Source organism: Sturnus vulgaris, chromosome 16, assembly GCF_052056855.1.
Source record: "Sturnus vulgaris isolate bStuVul1 chromosome 16, bStuVul1.hap1, whole genome shotgun sequence".
NCBI lineage: Eukaryota > Metazoa > Chordata > Aves > Passeriformes > Sturnidae > Sturnus > Sturnus vulgaris.
In genome coordinates, this window is record NC_142258.1 from 15,937,021 (window position 1) to 15,956,652 (window position 19,632).

Sequence of the window (19,632 nt, forward strand, 5' to 3'; positions counted from 1 at the left end):
TGCTTTGCTTTTGGCTTTTTCCTCCTCTGTGGCAGTCTGCGTAGACACGGACACTGTTGCTTCGCTTTTGGCTTTTTCCTCCTTTGTGGCAGTCTGCATAGACACGGGCACTGTTGCTTTTTGTTTGGTTCTTCTCCTCTTTGTGACATTCTGTGCAGTCGTGGACGAAGTTGATTTGTTTCTTTTTTCCTCTTCCTCAAGAATACGCATCAATACGCCATGTAGTGTTCTGTTTCTAAGCATGTTGTAGGCTGTAAAGGCTGTGCAGAGGAGACAAAGCAGAACTAACAACAATATTGTGCTGTCCTTAGCATCCAGCGGGAACTCAACATTTCCAAAAACTACTGTATCAGGCCGGAAAGATTGGAAAAAATCATCCTTTACCCCTCCCCCCAAGGGCTGGGTGTGATTGTTAAAACCCCGGATGTAGCAACCTAGACTAGGACAAGCAAACAAAGTCGAGTATATATTCCGGATTATGTTCATTGCCTCAGAGGTTATCATGCAGTAGACATAATAGGCCAGTAAAGCAATTTTTATACCATATCCTGGTCTACACAGGAGCATTACAGCTGGCAGATAGTTCCCCATGTGTGGAAAAATATAGAGAGCAAGATATAAAACCCATGTAAGCATGTTGAGAATCATGGTGAAAACAAAATTGTAATACTGACTTTCCTCAGCACCCTTCGTGCCCCACGTTGGGCGCCAATTAATGTGTTGGTTTGAAAGTAAAACCAGTGCGAGACTCCAAGTCAGTAATACAATTTAATAGGAGAAAAGAGAAAAAAATAAAATACATGCAATAATATAAAAGAAACAACCACCAACACAGTCAGAAATACAACCTGACACCCTGTCAGTCAGGGTGTTGGTAGCAGTCCGTATAGATGGTGGCTGCAGTCCTCCTGGATGACAGATGTGGTTCTGTTGAAGCAGTGCTCCTGTAGAAGGTGCAGTTTTCCTCCGAAGATCCAGCGATGATGTGGAAAAAGGTCCGACTTTCCTCTGGGATCCAGTAGAAAGGTCTGCCCTCGGGTCCCAAACCCCAGTTTTTTATCTAGGTAGGAAAGGCTTGGCTCCTGCCCCTGGTTGGGGCATCTCCCAATGGGGTGATGTAATCTTATCAGTCACACAATAGGACTTAATGGCCCATTAACAGAATATATCTTCTGGAGGAGGGATGGGTTGTGAATAGATAACGATGATCATCCCCCCATCTTATCAGATGGCACATCAGCAGAGGATATCTCCCACAGAGATAAGGATCACCACCCCTCCCACATTTTAACAGATGGTGATAGAATACACATTTTTGCATTGTACCCCAGGACAAAGGAGCAGCAGGATAAGATTGGGCTGCATATAAGGAGGGTAAAACTATCACCTAGTTAGGAGAAAGACCCAGAGACAGTTGATGGGCTACTAGTCTCTCTCCTCCCAAGCATTCATTGTAAGCTTCTACGTAAGATGATGATTATTGTTACCTGGGCTAACACTATACTATAGTTACTGTTAGAATTCTATCACAGCTAGTGCATCCATCTAGGGCAATTCCAAATCTGTATTTAATAGAATCCCAGAATCTCAGAATGGTTTGGGTTGAAAGGGATTTTAGAGCTCATACAGTTCCACCCCCTGCAATGGGGTAGGGACAGCTTCCACTATCCCAGGTTACTCCAAGCCCTGGCCAACCTGGCCTTGGACACTTCCTCGCATGCCACAGCATCTCTGGGCAACCTGTTCCAGGGCCTCATCATCCTCTGAGTAAAGCATTTCTTCTGAAAATCTAATCAAAACATACTACCTTACAGTTATTCCCCCTTTCTATTCCCCCTTGCATTTCTGCTGCTTCAATAAAACACACTATTCATGAATTTGTGATGGTGAAAGTCCTTATTGAACATTACCAGACTCAGTGCTGAAAATGCCCTGTTTGAGAACCCGTGCTCATGGAAGTTCCTACTGAACACAACCACTTATAGTGCCAAACTGGTTATAATCAGAGACTAAGCTCACCTACCCTGACCCTCTCTGATCTCTAACGACCAGCGGGCTTACAAGAGGTTTCTTTTCCACCAAATTTCTATACTATTAATCACAACACCGCCCCAACCACCCTGTCTGCTCCACACTGCCCCCACCACCCCTCACAGTCCCTATCACCCCACTCAGCCTTCATCACCCTTCACACTCCCTCAACTTTGACCTGCAATCCCCCCCCCCAGTCCTTCACTGTCACCCGTCACAGCCTCCTGTTCCTCCAAAGGTCCCATCAACCATGGCAGCCACCCTCACCACCCCTCCATCGCTCCTCGCCTCTCCTCACAGCCCGCGGCCCCCCCGCACAATGCTCAGTCCTAGGGCCGGGGCCGCTCCGCGCGTGCCCGCCCGTCCCCGCGCTGCCGCGCCCTCTGCGCAGGCGCGGGGCTGCTCGCGCCCCCAGTCCCGCCGGACGCGGCCCGGAGCGGCGGAGAGCGGTGAGGGTCGGGCGCGGTCGCGGAAGCCGACCGGGGGGATGGAATTCGGTGTCGGGCGGTAGCATTGCGGCGGTGTCCTCCGGCGACCGGCCGGGAGGGACCCGGAGGGGGCTGGCTCCGAGACCGGCCTTCCGTCGGGCCCCCGTGGCATGGCCCCGGGTCGCTGGCCGTGCTCGTGCGAGACCGGGCAGCAGCTGCGGGGCAGGCTGTGTGTGTCCGTGGGCTGCAGAAGCCCGGAGCGGAACCTCCAGGGGTGTCGGTGGCCGGAGAGCGGCCGCGGGGGCTCTGGGCTGCGCCTGGGGGCTGGTTCGGTGTTTGAGGAGGCTGGAAGGTGTTTAAATGGCTTGTGCGAGCCTCAGGGGCTCCTCTGACCGCTGCTGACGCTCGCCCCAACACGCAGTTTACGCCCCTTCTGCCAGCCCGCCCTCGCAGCGGGACAGTGGATCCTCACAAGGGAGAGTTCTCTAAAAGCAGCACTGATGTTCTGCAGACTTAGCCTTATGTTTTTGAAATTTCTGTAAAGAAAGTAGAATTTTGTTATGAGCTTGTTTTCACGTTAGTCTTTCTGGCCCATCCTTCAGTGAAATCTGCTGCTGAAATATTTGGGCTGGCACACTGTTAGCTACCAAATACCAAATTTAGAGTGCTGGCTAGAACCTGCCAAATGCTGCCTGGCCTCTCTGGGCCTGTGAACAAGCAAGCAATAGCGGGGTGGATGCAGCATGCTCAGCTGATTCCGGTCCCAGGGCAGCAGCAGGGATGCCACCTCTCAGGTGCTGTGTACTTGTGATGAGAGTAAAGTGGGACCTTCTCCTTTGAACTGTATTATCTCAGTCCTTGTGTTTTTATGTCCAATTCCTACAAGAAGCTGGAGCGTCTGAAAGTTTCTCTGGCTTAGAGGGAATCCCAATAGGATTTCAGAACATCCTGCAGTACCTAGAGCACAGAAATAACCTGGATCATATCTAGGATACTGTTGTTGGAATTTCCTTCTTTCTGTAATCACTAGCTGTTAAGACTGTTGCAAAAGACTTCTCCAAGATAGTTACTCAGGAACAGCAATGATAACTCGAGTCCAAGGATTCCAGCAACATTTTATGATAACTCTTTGTTCCTTCTAATCAATACATGGTACTTATATCCTTTGTAATTTTCAAAACAGCTGCGGATAGTATTGTGCAATAATTAGCTGTTGGGAATCCTTGTACTGAATGTCTTTTCTGTCATTAATATTTGAAAGTTTGTAGGTATTCCTGCGGCCAGAAATTTTAACTCAAAGGAAAACAGCTTTCTCCCTGGTTTTTGGTTTTTCTGGGATTTTTTTTTTGGTTGTTTGTTTGGGGTTTTTGTTGTTGGTTTGGTTGAGGTTTTTTGTTGGATTTTTGTTTTGTTCTTTGTTTCTGGGGGGTTTATTTGTTTAGGGTTTTTTGCTGTTAATGATTAAGTGCTGCCAAGTAAATGTTTCTAGCAGGTTGTTTGTGGATCCTCTCACATATTTAAGTACCTCTGCTCTTCCCAGCTCACTCCTTTTGTTGTGACCTTTGTTTTCTCCCCTTGCTTGTATTTGCTTATTTGTTCTGTTAATCTCAAATCTTTAAGGGCCTCCATCCTGATCCTCCTGTTATTTGAAGTGTAAAGAAAAGTGGGAAAAGAAGCTATCCCTGTACTAAAATAACTGTATATTTAAGGCAAGCAAAGCAAACCAGTCCACACTGCACTGGTCTCTCACCATCTCCAATACCAAGGTTATTGCAATCTGATAATGCATTGTTTAGGCATTATTGTTCTCTTGTATTGTATGCATTGTCATAAGTGCCATTACTTTAGTGCTGAAGCCTCATAAAGTCAGTGACAAGCATTGGTAATATACCATAAGTTAGGTCCTTGCTGTTCTTCTGGCTCTGTAGAATTCCCCCTGCCTTCTCTGTTAGGTTGGAGAGCAGCTGGAACTGCTGCTGTTAGACTCTGTGGCTGCATGCTCAGGCACAGGTAAGTGTGTGTTACCACTCAAAATTGATAAGCTGTGCTGATGGTCTGAAAGAAAAAATAGCTCCTTATATTCTCTCTATACAGCCTTGAATCGGGAATAAAGAACTACAGTTTCTCTCAAAATCATCTGGGGATGCCTTTATTTTCAGGTTTATTTGCAGCAGTCTGACACAATTGCATGGGGTATGTTGGCAGGTGCAGTGGGTCTTGTTGCAGAAATGGTGTTCTTGAGCTATTTCCTGCTTTGGTACTTGACCAGATAGTCTACCTGATAGAAAAATACATCTCATTGCACTATAATTAATGATTGACTGGCTTGGAGTCCACATGTGTTGGTGGGAATATGTGCTGGCGAGGTCCAGTCCTGGACTCAAATGTTTTAAAATCTCTGACCTTAATATATAGATGTGCTCATGTCTGTGGTGTTCACACTCTTGAGCTTTAAAATAACCTGTTTGTTCTCCTCCGGCTTAAACTTCTGCAGTTAGAGAACAGTTGCCTGAACTTTCAGACATGTTGCAAAAGACCATGAGCTGTTGATTCCCACTGTCGTGGGAGACTCAGGAGAGATCTGGGAGACTGCAAATGTGTGTGTTAAGGAGCGTGCTGAATGATGCTTGGAGTGTAGGCAGCTACATCAGCACAGAACCACAGAGTGGTTTGGGTAGGAAGGGTCCTTAAGGCTCATCTCATTCCAGCCCCTGCCATGGGCAGGGGCACCTTCCACTATCCCAGCTTGCTCCAAGCCCCATCCAGCCTGGCCTTGGACACTTCCAGGGATCCAAGGGCAGCCACACCTTCTCTGGGCACCCTGTGCCAGGGCCTGCCCACCCTCACAGGAAAGAATTTCTTCCCAATAGCTAAGCTAAACTTACTCTCTGTCAGTGTAAAACCATTTCTCCCTCTCCTGATTATGTTGTTAAATAAGTGTAACTTTGGTGTAGCTGCCAAAATTCAACACTTCATTATTTTGTTATGTTTTTATAGGGAAAAACAACTTAAAGGAGAAATAACTTCTACACAAGTAAAAGTGTAGTGACTGTGTTTCAGAAAACTTGTACTGTATTATTGCCAAATCTCCTATGCTGAATATCAACCTTTTGAAAAGAAAAATAATGTTCAGATTAGTTTTTTTCTGCCTAATAGGACAAAGGCCATATACCAATTCTCAGCAGATCAGCTGTTCTAACCCATAATCCATTGCATATCTTCAGAGTATAGTTGGGTTTGTTTCAGAACTGGCGATCCAAACACTGCAGAGCTGGAATTCCAAAATCAGGTACCTGTGCAGCAAATACCTGTTAGTCACCAGAAGAGAGACAATTTCCAGAGATTGCCTATTTTATGCAGACTTTGTACATCCTGTATAGAATAGGGGGAGCTAAAAGTATTTGTGACGTAGCTGCCACAAGTAGTAATCCTGCTTGTGATTTTGGAGACTGAAATTAGTTGTTTTTGCTGCAAGCACTTTAATAATGTAGTTAATTAGTTGTTCGTCTCTTTGGTGAGGTGATTTGTCACCTTGTTTTCTGTAGCACAATTTCAGGTATGAAGGTTGTAAGCCATACATGCAGATACCTTTTTTTTTAAAGTATGGAGGTCACTGATGTATATCAGTGTTGCCCAGTGCACTGTTTAAAAAACAGTCTCATATTTGCATATTATTTTTCCCCTCATAAGCAGGTCCAACAGAAGGGAATAAGTTATAGGATGTATACAATGACAAGTTCCAAGGTAAGGGTTAATAAAAGAACTTTAGTCTGAGTGGTGCAGGAGTTTTGGAGTTCTTTTTGTTTAATATTTTTGTTTTGTAATATCTTCATTCTATAAATAAAATGTTTGTTTTCTAATCTTGGCCCGTGTGGAGACAGGATTCCTGTCAATACACCTGTATCCTCCAGGTGAGAGACTTGGAATCCAGCCAGTGCAGTGCCACTGGAGAGAGGAGTAGGTGTGTCAGGTGTGTTAAATCCCTTCAGATTTGCTCAGAACAAGCACATGGGTACACAGCAGCCTCAAGCAACAAAGCTTCCTGTAAATCCTGTGCCCTGGATCCTGAAATCTCCCAAAATTCTTTCCCCAATAAGACGAGAATATTACTAGTAATAACTAATTAAGAAGAAGATAATTAGTAATTAACTAGGAGATTACTAGTAGTAAGATTATGAACCTGGCAACCAATCTGTTGTCATAAATGCCCTTTGATTTTGAAATCACAATCAAAATAAGGACTAGTTTTTGATTCCACACTCACAGTTTTTCATTATGAGGTGCTGTTTCTGTACCTTTGCTGCTGCTGCACAGGAGTCTCTACTGGTACTCTTTTAACAGAGTGTAAGTTTAGAAAGATGACAGAAGTAAGTACCAAAATAAAGCAATGTGTTGTTCCAGTTCCCCAAAATGGAGCTGTTGGCTGAGCTTAGGTTCTCCTGGTTGTAAAGTGTAGTTGGTATCTGAATATGTCCCCCGTGTAGGGTAATCTACATTTCATGAAAGGGTAATCCATTACAGGGTATACCAGATTGTTGAAGCTTTTGTCCTGAGCGGTGTCAGAAGAAAGGAACAAAATTTGTAGGGTTTTGCAGAAATAGAAGAAAATAAAATTGTGAGTAAAATGATAGCTTTAACTTTCATTTTTATATGCTCATCTTACTGTAAATTGACTTTTGCTTTCCAAGAGAAAACTGCTGTTCCCTTATACATAGTGTAGACACTAATGAAATAGACTGAGATATTAAGATTTCCCTACACTGTTTTTAGCTGCTGGCTGAAATTTTGGGAGCACAGATCTCCCCTGGAATAAACAAGTTGTAGAGATAACTGCTGGCAGGAATAAAGTGTACATCTCCCTTTGCTTACTACAGAGACAAGGAGTGTGTGCAATGATTTTCATAGGCTCAGCAAAGTTTAAAGATTTGTGTGTTCTATTACACCAGGGTTACTGCTGCATCCACCCATTTCCCAATTTAGGTACCCCTTAAGCTCTCCAGCAGTGCCCATTAAGGCTTTGTATGTTCATGTATTGCACTGAGGGGGTCTTAAATATCTATAAACATGTCTTATCAGTTAATTTTACAGAAGATTTAAACTGGCCTAAGTATCCAAACTGATACTTGAATTGTTTTGACTAAATTGTCTTTTTGTTTTGTTTTAAAGATGATGTGGGGAATTGGGACATTGGCTGGTTTCCTTAACAGACTTTAAATGACACCATTCGTGCTTTGAACCTTTAACAAGAGAGAATGTCCAGCACTCATCTGTGTGGGTGTATTTTCGATAAATATGAATATTATGGGGAAAATTATTCTGAGCATTAGTTTTTTAAAATTGCGTATGTATTTGTTATATTGTATATATACACAATATTGCCATGAACTGGGAAAGGCCTCTTAGCAAACGTGTCTCCTAGAGAGGCCCTTTCCTGGTACCTCAGATTGAGTCTTCTGCTTGTAAAAATCTACCTGCATTTCCATTCGTGCTGTCAGTTGCTGTTCTGGACCTGAAGAAACTCTAAATGTAAAAGAAAAAACACATGTACCTGTGAAGTACAAGTTCCTGCACCTTCTGGCTTAGATAAGAGAAAAATTAATAAATCAGTGTCTGACAGAAACCAATGCAGACACTGCATCTAAGAGGAGAACATATCATCAGCAGATATTTAAATATGTTTTTCTGCCAGTAAATGTAATGGAAGAGGGTCTCAAGGTGATAGATGTCAAACTGACAGCATCCAGTGCAACAGAGAGAGAAAAGGGATTAGATTTTTGTGCATGGATTTGATACCATGTCAAGTTTCTAACTGACAGTCAACACTGTCTTTGGTTCTACATAGTTGACTGTACTACAAAACAGAAAGATATAAACTGAAGTGTTATGGGGAAGTTAAAATAATAAGACCAAAGATTGTATGTTCAGTCAGAGTTTGCTGTTGAAGGGAGACATGTTTGTAGTTATTTCTGATTTTGCAACGAAGGGACGACAAGTAGCACAGCATGAAGGATTTTTTCAACCTTATGATTTGGAAGGACCAAAAGGAAAACGTAGTCAGACAATGTAGTCAGAAAATTGTATTGATTTTTTGCACTGCTTTGATAGATATCTTTTTTTTAATGGATCATTTTTAATGCATCATGTAAGATAGTTTTGCAGGTTAAGTGCAGTTTTCTTTTGATCTGGAGGGAAAAAAAAGGTAGGAATTACCCTCTCTCTAATTTTACTGTTTGTTCCTTGAGTGTTTTAATGATATAGGCAGGAGGGCTAATTATGGCTTTGATAACATTTACCCCCAGTACCTTCTTACAATGCTCTGCTCTTTAGCCCTTTTGGACCTTTGTGGAGCCATTAACCATTTATTTCCTCTTACATTTTTTCAACAAAAATGTGTTGTGTTTTTCCCCAGACTTTTATCTTGTTTGGTTTTGCGTGTTTACCTTGTGCCTTTTTGTATCTTACTGCTCATAGCATTCACAGAGACTGGACATCAGAAGTGCTTGTGTCATCCCAACCCAGAGATGGGAAGGAGAGGGTGCTTTGTATTGAAGTGCTTGCAGCTATGAGATGAATTTAAATTAGATATCAGGGAGAAATTCTTTACTCAGACGGTGGGGAGGCCCTGGCACACGGTGCCCAGAGAAGCTGTGGCTGCCCCATCCCTGGAAGTGTTCATGATTCTATGGCATACACATTCTCCTAAATATAAGCTGCTGTCACTTACCTGCCCTGCAGTGAAGAACTTTAGGCTGTAATAAAAGTGCACAACAAATTACACATAATTTAAAGACTGTTTAAGAAGGTGATAGTATGTTCCTAAGAAAGAAAACATGGGATTCTAGGACAAACTTTCTGTTATTGTGCTTCATATGCAGTGGTGATATCCCAAGAGAAATTGTCTAAATGCCTAAAAGTATTTGTCCTGTAGGAGCTCTGATGTCAGGTCTTTATCAGTTACTCGGGAAATTGAGAGGTTTTTAGACTTTGTCCTAAAGGCATAAAAAAAACCAGCAGGAAGCATCTAATAATCTGCTATCACACTATTGCTAAACATGTAATAGAACTTTGTCAGGAATTTTATCGTGGTGCCTAGGTTGTGGGTACAGAGAGCCCAGGGCACATCGCAGAGATCGAACTGCATTTAACCACGTTAAAGCAATCCATCGAGCTCTGTGTACTCTGCTGGAAGGGATCATCACTGCACAATGCAGCCACATGCTCCCAAACACTCCGCATGAGATGAGCTGGTCACTTTCTAATGCTAAATGGGGTGTTTAATTCAAGCTCTGAAACACATCTGCCCCAGGGAGCGTGACAAAGGATGTCACAAGCTTGTACAAGTGGCAAGCTATGCTTCTAATCAGGAGGTGTTTGGGTGCAGGGGGAACAGTGGTGTCCAGTCTTGTTCCCAGATCCATGTAGCAGAGATGTCAAGGTGTGCTGCTCTAAGTCCTGGCTTGGGAAAGCTGCAGGATGCACTGAAATACTGAGGGAGGAGAGGGAAGCTGCCTGCCAGTTGTCTTTTGTTCTGCAGTTACTGCTACCTTGCTGTGTTGCTTTATGCTTCTGTCAGACTTCCCTTTAGGAAGCAAACATCTCAGAGGTGACTGAGTATTCCTCAAGGATGGAATTCATCTCCTCAGACTTTTGAGGTTAATTTCCTCTTACTGGGAAAAGGACTACTAGCAAGCAGTCTTGAGGAAGCAGTTCTCATTATCTCTTCATGTGCCTTCTGCATAGATTAGTTTAACAAGGTTATGAAAAAGAGTAAATTTGAGTCTTTTCCATGTCTACAACACTGGTCAGAAATATAAACACCCAATCATATGCTGCAGCTCAGGAGGATTACATTACTCTTGCTTTGCAGGGCAGCAAAAGGGAATGTTTGCTTTCTGTTAGAACCTTCTAAAAATGCCTGCCAAAATGTTGGTTGTCCGTATCTAACTGTATCTGTACATAGCAAAGAGCTGAATCCAAGGTGGTGTAACTGCCCATGCACGAGATGAAAAATGTAATTCTCAAACTTTGGTAGTTCCTGTTACAGAACAGTTACACTAGATTTAAATGAAGTGTCTTAATAATGTTTTAAACTGTAGGCAGACTTTCAGAACACAAAGTTGCAAGAATACCCAAATGGAATAGGGAACCAAGATCTCCTGATTAGTTATAGCTTGGCTTTTTTAGGACACTCTCTTATGTTTATTTAAAAGAATATCAAATAATGTAATCTCAGGCTTTAACCAAAGTTGGAATTTATTTTTAAGAAGTTTAGACTGTGAATATTTCACTACTATAGAGTATTTAGTGTGCTCTCAATTTGGAAGAAATAATTGCCCTCTGAGTTGGTTGTAGTTAGATATTTCAGTTTGCTAGTTCCTGCATTTTGGAGAGAAAAAACAAACAAACCCCTTTAATAATAAAATAATTATTCTAAATAATAAAATTATTGAAGTTGCCCACAGCCATTTTATCTTTAGTAAAATTATAACTTTATATTCCCCCTACTGAAAGTAAGTAATAATTAAAATCTTTTTTTTCTGATGTGGTTTTTGACACTTTCATAGAATTTTTCTTCATAGGCAGTATGGGAATTTGCCTGTCACACTTGGCTTCATTGCTGTGCATTTTATACAGATTCAGACAGCTTTCAGCAGTCTTCTGAAAGCAGTCCAAAAGACAATGGAAAGAGATAAGGGAATGAAATGGAAAATGTGGCTAGAATAGCAAGCTAAATATTTCCTGAAAATTCAGTCACTGACTTAAAATCATGCAGGTTACTGTGACCTTTGCTTGGGTTTGAATTGTAATGATTGCTTGCCTGTTTCAGAGTTTAAACTTAACTGTGGAAAAGCTTTTGCCTGTGCTGCACCCATTGTTGGCAGATCTTCAGTATGCATTTTTCTAATTCTACTTCTCACTTGTGTACTTGCTTTTTTTTTTTTTTTATGTTGCACTTAACTGAAGAGCTCCTTTTAAAACTAGTAAATCTAACAATATACAGATGTGGGGCAGGTACTAAGAAGAAAGCTCTTCCTCCTGGTTCTCTTTATTCTATTTTAATTCCTGCTTTTTTTTAAAGTCAGTCTGATTAGAAAGGATAATGACTGCTTACCTTTAGTACAAGAACTTTAAAGCTTTGTGGCTGCCCCATTCCTGGCAGTGTCCAAGGCCAGGTTGGACAGGGCTTGGAGCAACCTGGGATAATGGAAGGATGCCCTTGCCCATGGCAGGGAGTGGACTGGGATGGGCTTTGAGTCCCTTCCAACGCAGAACATTCTGTAACTCTGTGGTTGTTATGAATAATGCAATTTCTTTATAGTTCTTACAGTGTCCTTATCATTCTGTGCTAAGACATATTAGACCACATTTCAGCTCTGTGCAGTTGAGATGCTCATCCATTCTGTTGTCCCCATCTCCAGTTAGAGGGTATTTACCATAACATGATGCTGACTTCCCTAAAGCAGGAGGGAAAGAGGTTTGCTGCAATAAGGGTCTGTAAATGAGTCTCTCTGCCTGCCTATAGCCATATCTATATATAAACATTTCATTCTGAAATGTTGTTTCTATTCTGCCTGTCTTACCCCTTCTTTATATGGAGGGGTAAGTGAGGTAGTTTAGGTGAATATGGGACTTTGTGACACAACTGCACTCTCACACAGCCATCCTCTAGTTTTACTCCCTAACTGAAACTCCAGCCTCCCTCCAAGTAGAAGTCTGTACTGCCTGCTTGCTTCCTTGTGTTGGAAGGGATGAGCAGGAGACAGCCCTGGCTCACTGGCTTTTGGCTGCTGAGGGCAAGACATCTTCTGTCTCCTCTCCCAGCTGCCCATAGTTAAACACTACTCTTTACACGATTACTAGAAGAGAGAGAACTTGCCTCACAGGAGAGAGGGAGGATGAATCTGAAAGAGTTGAGGAGGAGGAATTTTCCTGAGATTTCTTGGGCTCTTCTCCTTTGGCATGTAAATCCCCCTCCCTCTTTGAGACCTGCTGGCTTACAGTAGCTGCTGGCAAGGTATCAGCAGCTATGCACCATTACGCTGAAGCACACAAGTTTTGTTGGTTTTGCAAGCACAGTTAAGAGCTGGTCATGCTCTGGCAGCCCTGAGGATGCCCAATTGTTCTGCTGTCAGTTTTTATTGCAGCGTCTAGACTTGTGAAAAGCATAAGCAGCCAGATCTACTTGCAGACCCCACAGTTTTATCCCAGCCAAAATATGTATAAAACTGTGAACTCTAATTAAAACATATGGCAGTCTGTCTTGGTTTGAAAGACAGGTATCTGCTAAGAAACTCCCTCTCCCTCCAATTTATTATAATTTTGAAATTAAGGGGCTCTCAGCTAAAGATATGGAGGTAGGAATAATAGTTCTTTACTGGTATATATAAAAAACAAGGCAAACAAAACAACAACAACTACGAAATTAACAACAGAACAGGAACCCAGTAACAGCTCTCTGGGCTGTGGACACCTTTCCCCTGTGCAATTACCGTCCCGTCCCGGCTGGCTCCCGGTGAGCAGGGGGACGTGCGGTGATCCCACGTGGCTGGAGGGGCGCTGGGGATGATGGCGTCTGTGTCCCGGATGGGAAGGGTGGAGGAGAGGCTCTGCCCACGGATCTTGGGGCAGTGTCGGTCCCGGTACTCCAACAGGATGCTTGGAGTTGGCAGGGAGGGCCTCCGAGCAGGGGGGAGTTGCGAGATCCCACAGCCGAGGAAGAGCAGCTCCCAGCATCGGTGTGGCAGGGCGACGTTTTCCAGCGACGATCCTTCTCCACGCCAAACGAGAGAGAGAGAGAGAGAGAGAGAGAGAGCACAGCTGCGTCCACCTCTCCTTTACCTGCCCCCCCCCCCCCCGCACCACGAGAGAAACTTCCAGAAAAAAAAAGAAGGGACAGGGAGTCTTTTCCCTCCCCCTGTCGCTAGCCATCCGTGCTAGGGTGTAGCCAGCAAATTTCTTAGTATGACAATGGAAAAAATTCCACAGAGACAAAAGGGAAAAATCCAACCCCCAACACAGTCTGACTGCCATCCTCTAGCCATGGATTTCAGTGAGCTTCAAGAGCACATATTCATCAAATCCATTAGTTTCTGGAACAGGCAGTAATTGCTAGAGTGGAAAATGTCTGTTTGATGCAGCCTCTAAGTATTCCTGTGTATCTTAGAAAAGAAGACAGGAGAAGAAAGTTTACAAAAAAAAAAAAAACAAGATGGATCTGGGTGTCTTAGAAGTTGCCTTATATGATGAACATTTTACTTAACCCTCCCTAATAAAAATCTAAGCGGTTCCCAAGGGATGATGGCAGAAGGTGGAAGTGTGCTGGAGACTCCAGCAAGCACAGGACAGTGATAAGAGCAGGATTCAGGAGCAGAATGGTTCATGTCTCCATGCTCTCACCACTGCAAAGTAGGATTACATTTGTCTTCTACAAAAGGACCTTAGTCTAGGATTTGAATTAAAAATGAGTGTTTCTGTGATTCCCAGGAGGAGAACTACAGAAAAATGTTCACTTCCCTGGAGCTGACGTTGGCTCTGCGATGGACTGGTGTCTTGCTGTTACTGGATCTCCAGAAAACACATGCTGAGCTCACACTGAGACCCCACAGCTGAACCCTGTAAGATATCTCACTTTCAGAACTGGAGTCAGGACAATGTGTTGCCTCCTTTAATTACAGTCTGAGAATTAGTTTCAGATGTGGAAGAATGCAACAAAAAAATGGTGAGCATTTCTGTGTCACTCTCACACTGTAAGAAAGATGATACAAAACCAGTCTTCTTTTTATAAAAAAGCCCTTAATTAAATATGGTAGCGAAGAGCCATCCAAAAGCCTTCCCTGAAAGGCTCCTGCATGCTGCTGCCAAACTTTTAAAAGGGGAGTTGAATTTGGGACTTTCACCATGTGATTCCAAAATACCCAGATTAGCATTTACTCACAGTCTAAAAACTGTCTGGATTGACTGTTATGGCTGCTTCAGGCAAAATGTTTTATTTCTTTTCCTGTGGTGCAGCTAGGAGGATGAGATCTCATCTTGATGGTACATCTGCCTTAAGAGTTTCAAATCATTTTGAAACACCTGATTTATAGACGACCATGCCAATAAATGTCAGGTTCCATGCATTTTTCAGTCTGTCAATACAGGAATGACTAATGGTTCTTTGGAAGCCTTTCAGTGAATATTTTCATTTATTTAACCTTGCTATATAATGTTTTAATTGGACAAAATAATTTTATGGATCTGTCAGATTTTATAGGGACTGTCTGCTTTTGCAGAATGTGCAGCATTCACAACCATGTTCAGTTGGACACTGAGGGCACATGGGTAGAGGTTCCAGCCCTCAGCAGTGCTGCTGCGATAGTGGAGGTTATTGTGCGTCCCCTTCTGGCTTTGCACGGACTGGTTAAAGGTTTGGATATGGCCTTTAGTGGTCACAGCCACACTCTGCTGGGACACAGGTATGCTCTGAACCTGGAGCCAGCTGGTAGATCAGATAAACCTGGCACGAGGCACTAGGGGCCAGAACCTGATGTTTCAGCTCCTAGTGCTGTCACAAAGTGTCTGTGGCATTGCCAGTGGCAGAGCTGTTGTGTGCGTGTGTGACAGGGCATGGCCAGCATCAAGAGCAGCACTCAGAAAATGTAAGTGCTTTAATGAAGGTGTTTGAAGCTGACTTGACCCTGTGCTGCAGTCAGAAAGCAGGATTCTTGTCCTGCACAAGTCTCTCTTCTGTCACTAGCAATGATCTGGCTGACTGTACAGCTGCACACAGTCATTGAGGTTGGAAAAGACCTCCAAAATTGAGTCCAGCCTTTCACCAGTCACCACTTTGTCATCTAGACCGGAGCACTAAGTGCTACATCCAGTCATTTCTTGAACATTTCCAGGGAGATTTCTTGAACACTGTTCAGTGACAGTGACTCCACCAACTCCCTGGGCAGCCTGTTCCCATGTCTGACCACCCTTTCCATGAAGAAATCTTACCCAATGGAAAAGAAGAATTGTACGAGATTTAACAAGCTAATCTCAGTGACTATGTGGTCACACAAGTGCTAGTACCAGCACAAAGAAGTTACTCAGAGGGCATGGCTGTGGTTAAGTAGGAGCACAGTATCTCTTCTCACTAGCCACACAGTCTCAGAACAACATACGCTACTCGTGAGACTGCATCCTTCTAGTATAAGTTTCACTTATACTTCCCCAGAGAATTGGAAAAAGATTGCAAATTGAACATATTTTGCAATATATTTTTTTTGCAGTGGTAGTCTTCTCTTAAGTGTGATGTTAATGTAAAGGTCAATGCCTCAGCTTGGACTTTCAGTTAGGGAAATTAATTTTTTGGTGAGATGTCCTCAGGATCAGCCTCTTGGCTAGCCTTTGATCAATTACTGCAGTAGGAGTTACTGGCAGAATTGAAAAGTTTGGCTTAAAAATAAAAGGCATCTTTAACTTTCTTTGCTTTAGAAAACAGTTTTGCCATTACAAGAACAAGTATGTACATATGCGTGTTCATAAAGAAAATTATGTTACTCAGATGTCTGGTTTTTTACTTTCCTTTTGCAGAAAAATACAAGAGCCTATCAATAACTATCTAAGGTCTCTATTCTCATGATTTATGTGCTTTGCTTCTCCTGGAGCCATGGATGAATACTGCTGCTTTGTGGACTGGGACAAAATGGATGTAAGTGCCCAGAGCCAGGATACGAAAGAGCTCACCTGCACAGACTTCCATGAGCTCAAGCAGCTGGCCCGGCAGGGCTACTGGGCCAAAAACCACTCTCTGAGAGCCAAAGTGTACCACAAACTCATCAGCAATATCCCGTGCCGTACAGTGACTCCAGATGCAAATGTGTACCGGGACATTGTGGTGAAGATCATTGGAAAACGCAGCAGCAGCTCCCTTCCACTGCCGGAGTTTGTGGACAACAGCCTGATCCCCACATACTGCCTGAACGCCGAGGGCATCGGAGCCGTCAGGAAGATCATTCTGTGCATCGCCAATCAGTTCCCGGACATCTCCTTCTGCCCGGCGCTGCCGTCGGTGATCGCGCTGCTCCTACACTACAGCAAGGACGAGGCTGAGTGCTTTGAGCAGGTCTGTCGCATCCTGGCTTGCAACGACCCGTCCAAGCGGCTCATTGACCAGACCTTCCTGGCCTTCGAGTCCTCCTGCATGACCTTCGGGGACCTGGTGAACAAGTACTGCCAGGCAGCCCACAAGCTGATGGTGGCAGTGTCCGAGGACGTGCTGGAGGTGTACTCGGACTGGCAGCGGTGGCTTTTTGGAGAGCTGCCCATGGCGTACATTGCACGAGTCTTCGACGTCTTCCTAGTGGAAGGGTACAAAGTTCTCTATCGTGTCGCACTGGCTCTTCTGAAATTCTTTCACAAAGTCAGAGCTGGGCAGCCCATGGAGTCTGACAGCATCCAGCAGGACATTCGAGCCTTCGTGAGGGACATCGCCAAGTCGGTGTCCCCAGAGAGGCTCCTGGAGAAAGCCTTTGCTATCCGCCTTTTCTCTAGGAAGGAGATCCAGCTCCTGCAGATGGCCAATGAGAAGGCTTTGCAGCAGAAGGGCATCACAGTCAAACAGAAAAGGTAGGGCTCAGCAGAGGTAACCTGAGCAATCTTCTGAATTTTCCCAGTGGAGCAGTCAGGCAGCCCTGGGTGCCTGGTAGGGAAGCTCCACTGGTGCATGCTGGTATCTGCTGATGCATTTTCTCTGCAGAAAAACTCAGCAGCTCCAGAATCAAGTATTGCTGGGACTATAATGGGAGGTGTAACTGTAGTGTTATCATACAAGAGGAACAGAAGTTTCTTGTAGCTTGCTCAGTTATACAAGAATTTATACAAGTATATATTAATTACAAGTGTTGTATCTCAAAAGTGGGTTTCATAAGCAGTTTTTTAACTAAAAGTCATTTTAGCAAAGTTGGAAAGAACACTGATAAATTACTTGGAAGAAACATACCCAAAGAAATGTGAAAATTGATTCTTAAATATGATATTATTTGTATAAAATGTCAATTTGATGCTGCCCAGTACTGTGAATTCAGCAGTTTCTTTACTGTAAGGCACTGTCACAGCTGGAATCATTTTGTCTGACTGAGGAGCTGTTTTAACAGAGCAAGGAAGAAATAAGTCATATTTACATGTTACTTTTAAAATAGCTTTGACTGCAAGCCTCCTGGATATCAGGAGTATAGTACTCACAGGTAGAAGTTGACCTGTTTTGTGACAGGTTCATGTACTATTAGAAAAAACAGTTTTGAAAGAACCATGGAAGAGTGACTATAAAGATCCAAGAAACTGTTGCATAATCACAAGCTCTTCTCAGAAATAAGGGGAGGAAGAACCAACTCTGAAACCAGTAAATGAAATCCTGTTCTGATGTGACAGTAAAAGTCATACTAATAAAAAGCTTAGCTGAAAGGCCTCTCAATGGGTATAGAAAAGGCAGCAATATATTAATCTGAACAAAATTAACATCTTGCCAAGTGCAAATCAGTGTGCAGGTAAGTCATGCATGTTCTGTTTTTCCAGAGGCCTCTGAGAGCAGAAAACTTGCAACCATTTTTGAACTCTCAAGTTTAAGTGCTGGACAGTTTTATGAACTGCCCTGCCCTCTGAAGAGAGACGTCTAAAAGTCCCCTGGGTCAGTAAGTGTGACATCTAGAACTTGATAGTCTAGACGCACAGTCTCATTTTCTCTAAATCTCCACTGATGTAGTAGGATCTTCCAACCAACTGCATTGCTGAGTTAGTTACAGCAGTTGCAAACAGATACTATTCTGTGGCATGGCAACACATACTCTGTACATTTCAGCCTAAAAGATCACATAAATGTTAGCTGAACCTTCTTAATGTGTTTACATTCATGTAAAGCTCCCCCTGGTTTCTTCCAAGGGTTAATTTCTTAGACTCACAGCTTGATTTGCAATCAGCTTCAGCATGTTGCTGTCAGTCTCAAATATTTTGAGGCCTTTAGCCACTGGATTGTCACACTGGAGGCAGTTCAAATCACTGTATTTGAAACTTGTAACAAAATATTGACTCCTCCATTGTGTCTCCTTGTTAGGAAATTTAGGAGAGTTGTAATATCCTTGAGTATATTGTTTAAAACAGAATTAGAGCTTTCAATAAAAATAAAATTTAAAAAGTAATTTAAAAAGTAATTTAAATAAACCAGAGAAAAAGAAAACATACATCAACCACAGACACTCCAGAAGCTCCTGCTGTGTTAAATGTTCCAGAGAAATTCTCACTCACAACAGTGATGCTTTCAAGGCAAAATACAATAATATACTGTCTTGGTTTAATTTTTACTTACCCGGCCAACGCACCAAATTAATGTCTTCGTTTTGAGTTGCCAATTTAAATAAACTTATTTTTTCTGTTGTGAGACAGAACCAGGAGCAAAAGAGCAAGGCAGGCCTAAAACTTGAGAGAGTATAAAAGAAAATTTATTAACTACACAAACAAAAAGAGGGGAAAAAAAATTCAGAATAAGATTTTTTCAGATCACTCCTTCCCTCCCTCTCCCAATCTTCATAACAACAAAACAAACATATAACAAATACTTCGGTCAGTCCCCAGTTTAGTCTTTCTCAGTTCACTTCTGGAGAGAGAAGCCTCTTCTTGTTGAAGTTGTAGGGATTTTTCCCAGAGGAAGGAAAAAGACAGTTCTCTTGTGGTTTTATCTTTCACGATTTGCATCCGTCCGGGAACCTGCAACTGTGATGCTCCTCCCAACTCTACAGCCGTCCCAAAGTTGTAGATGTGGGCCATGTCTGTCTCATGGGGTATTACTTTTAAGAATTAAATGTTCGACAGCAAAGATTCTCTCTGTCTCCTTTCTCTCTGCTCAGGCTTCATCTTCAGAAAACCCAAATCCCTTTCTTTTCTCAGGGCAGAAATTCTCAACACAGGTGCTTTTTAGTCAAATAATCTGTTAAATGGAGCATTTCCATCCCCCCATGTCTTTTTTCATGGTTTATAGGAATATTCAGTACATCAGTTCATCCCTACAATTTTACAAAAAGATTTTTCAGCCATTTCAGCATCTTCTCATTCTCCTTCCATCTTAAAAACTTAGCTCTTACGTCACTGACTTCAGAAATCTTCTTATTCCCTTTCATATTCAAAGGAAAGGCTGGAGGCTTTGCAAATCTTATGT

At 43.0% G+C, this 19,632-nt stretch overlaps 1 protein-coding gene across 5 annotated transcripts in view; it reads left to right on the forward strand.

Moving 5' to 3' along the window:
- The first annotated feature begins 2,415 nt into the window (after positions 1 to 2,415).
- TBC1D24 (TBC1 domain family member 24) overlaps positions 2,416 to 19,632 on the forward strand; it is a 33,817-nt gene continuing 16,600 nt past the window's right edge. For 2 of the 5 annotated variants that reach the window (XM_088174697.1, XM_088174699.1), the window contains exons 1-3: positions 2,416 to 2,480; positions 13,944 to 14,178; positions 16,020 to 17,054. In XM_088174697.1, coding sequence (XP_088030823.1) covers positions 16,072 to 17,054 — 983 coding nt within the window. In that variant the 5' untranslated portion in view covers positions 2,416 to 2,480; positions 13,944 to 14,178; positions 16,020 to 16,071. The remainder of the gene's footprint in view (positions 2,481 to 13,943; positions 14,179 to 16,019; positions 17,055 to 19,632) is intronic. The other 3 variants (XM_088174698.1, XM_088174700.1, XM_014890254.2) reach the window with 2 other exon arrangements.